General features: G+C 48.5%; 1 protein-coding gene across 1 annotated transcript in view; it reads right to left on the bottom strand.

Moving 5' to 3' along the window:
* The window catches only part of LOC125028779 (serine-rich adhesin for platelets-like), a 2,754-nt gene extending 289 nt beyond the window's left edge, over window positions 1–2,465 (bottom strand). Inside the window, exon 1 of the mRNA XM_047618263.1 lies at window positions 1–2,465. This exon is cut by the window's left edge and continues 289 nt beyond it. Coding sequence (XP_047474219.1) covers window positions 1–2,465 — 2,465 coding nt within the window.
* Between the last annotated feature and the right edge of the window lie 35 nt (window positions 2,466–2,500).

Raw genomic sequence — 2,500 nt, 5'->3', positions numbered from 1 at the left:
TCTTGGTTCGCGGATTCAGATGTAATTAATCCAGATGCTTCAACGAAGAACTGAACTTCTGGGCGCAATCCTGTTGCTTCCTCACGAAATTCCTCAACGTCGGGATGGGATCTATGCATATAACTAGGTGCTATTCCCACGTCTGCGGACGCTGTACCCGGAGATCGTTGGTGGATCACGGTAGATAGATACATTGCCAGAGCGAATCCTGTACTCGCTAATGTATCTTTTGAGTGTGATGTAATAAAATTTGCTTCTGTTTTCTTCGTTGGTGACAGCTGTGAGGACTCTATTGGTTCACATGAAGAGGATATCAGGTTGGCGCTTTCTAACGAGGTGGCTGTCGATACAGTCCTTTCTACTCCTGTTGACTCTGATGTTTCAAGGGACGTGGCTGTCGACTCCATCATTTCAGAAGTAGTGGCCGTTCTTTCAGGCTCCGTTGGTTCTGGTGTTTCAAGTGATGTGGCCGTGAGCTGTGTTTTTTCAGATGTGGCCTCCGTTGCTGTGGATGTGAAGTCATTTACTAGAGGTGTACGAAATGGTGTGATTTTGGATTTCGGTGTCTCAGATGATACGCCTGGTGATTCTGCAACTTTGGAAGATGCAGGGACTATATCAGCTATTGTGTTTCCATAAGGAGTAGCTGTCGATTCAGTTATTTCGTAAACTGTCAGTTCTCTTCTTTCACATAGTTTACCAGACGATTCTGAATCTGTTGTTTTTGCTGATTCCGTGATTTCAGAAATTGTGGATTCTAATATTTGTGAAGATTGTGACGTCGATTCTGTTGTTTCCGAAGATGCAGCTATTAATTCCGCTATGTCGGAAGATATATAGGTCGACTCTAATCTTGCACATGGCGTGTCTGATAACTCTTTTTCAGATGTTGTTGTCGATTCTATCACTTCTGAAGTCAGGAATGTCGATTCCGGTATTTCCGAAGATACAACCGTTGATTCAATCATTTCAGAAACCGAGACAGTCACTTCCGTTATTTCATGTAATAACGCCGAAGATTCTGTTTCAGATTTGAGAGTCGATTCTATCATTTCGTACGATGTGGATATTGATTCTGTTGTCTCAGAAACAGTGGGGTTCAAGTCTACTGTTCCTGAAGACGTGGATGTAGATTCCAGTCCAAATTTTGTGGCAACTGATTCTTCTGAATATGTGGCTTCCATTTCTGCTGATGTGAGATCGAACGCATGGGTCGTTTCAGTAGCTGCAGATGTCAATTCAATTATTCTATAAGATGTAGCAGTTGATTCAGTTTCAGACGTGAAGGTCGATTCGCTTATTTCAAAAGACACGGTTGTTGTCACTGTTGTTCTTTCATTTGGCGTGGCTGTCACGTATGCTGCTTCAGATAGCAGAACGGGCATTTCTGAAGTCTCCAATATTTCTGATGACGAACCTGCTGCTTGGGATCTTTCAGAGATAAATGACATTCCGGATGTTTCTTCCGCCATCTCAGTCAGTGTTGGTCTAGCCTGGTTGTCAGATTGTGTAGCATGTGATTCAGAGACGACAGAGGTCGCCGACGACGCCCCAAACGACGCGTCATTCTCGATCTCGTGTCGCGTCGTCTCGAATCCATAACTCACAGTGATTCGCTGTACGTGATTCGAAGCAGAACCCGAGACGCGGTTCGACTGCGAGGCTTCGGCTGGTCGAGAAACGGGAGTCCCTTGAGGGTGAGGCGTGGTGAGGAAGGTTTTCAGGAGCGGGACCACCGCGGCAGCATTCGTAGGAGCGAGGGCTTTCGTTGGAGGGGGGTTTGGATCGACCGCCTCCTTTCGCGACGTCCTGGTGGAGGAGGGCGTGGTCGTCTGCCTGAAGGGGGGTAAGACGACGCCACCTTGATAGGCGTTGGGAGCGCCGTGGAGGATGGGGATGATGCAGCCTTTGATTCTCTCGCAGTTGTTCAGGTCGTTGCGTTGGAAGCACGGGCGGCACGCGGCATCCTCCATCTTGCTCAAAAGGGTGTCATGCACGCAGCCAAACACCGGCCTGCAGTACATGACTCCGTCCCACTGGTGGCACGGGAGGCATGGGGGCGAGATCACCAGCCGACGCGACTGCATGAAGCGTGTGGTCGCGTTTTTCTTGTCGTCGCCATCGCTGCTCGTGCCGTCACCTTCGCTCGTTCCCATCCCTCTGCTGATGTTGCTTGAATGAGTGTTTCTGTTGTCTGGAACCAATAAAGAGCCTTTGTTTCTATTGTTGGTGGTTGTGTCATAGCTGTAGTCTTTCCTAAAGTTAGGAACCATAATTTTCCAATATCCATTGTCTTCATCACTGTAAGCGTAGGTGATGGCCGCGGTGGTGACGTCTGTGCTGCCGAAGGAGCCGCTGTTGTTGCCAAAGTTATCGTCGGCCTCCGAGGAATCGCCGGTGCTGGCGCATGACCCCAGGTCCTCCACACACACCTGCGGGAGAGAAGTGTTCTTGTGAACTGCCATGCGGAAATCTTTCTCAGTTTAAAGCGAGGAGATCA

The sequence above is a fragment of the Penaeus chinensis genome, chromosome 9 (assembly GCF_019202785.1).
Source record: "Penaeus chinensis breed Huanghai No. 1 chromosome 9, ASM1920278v2, whole genome shotgun sequence".
Lineage (NCBI taxonomy): Eukaryota > Metazoa > Arthropoda > Malacostraca > Decapoda > Penaeidae > Penaeus > Penaeus chinensis.
This window is presented reverse-complemented; position numbering and strand designations above follow the sequence as displayed.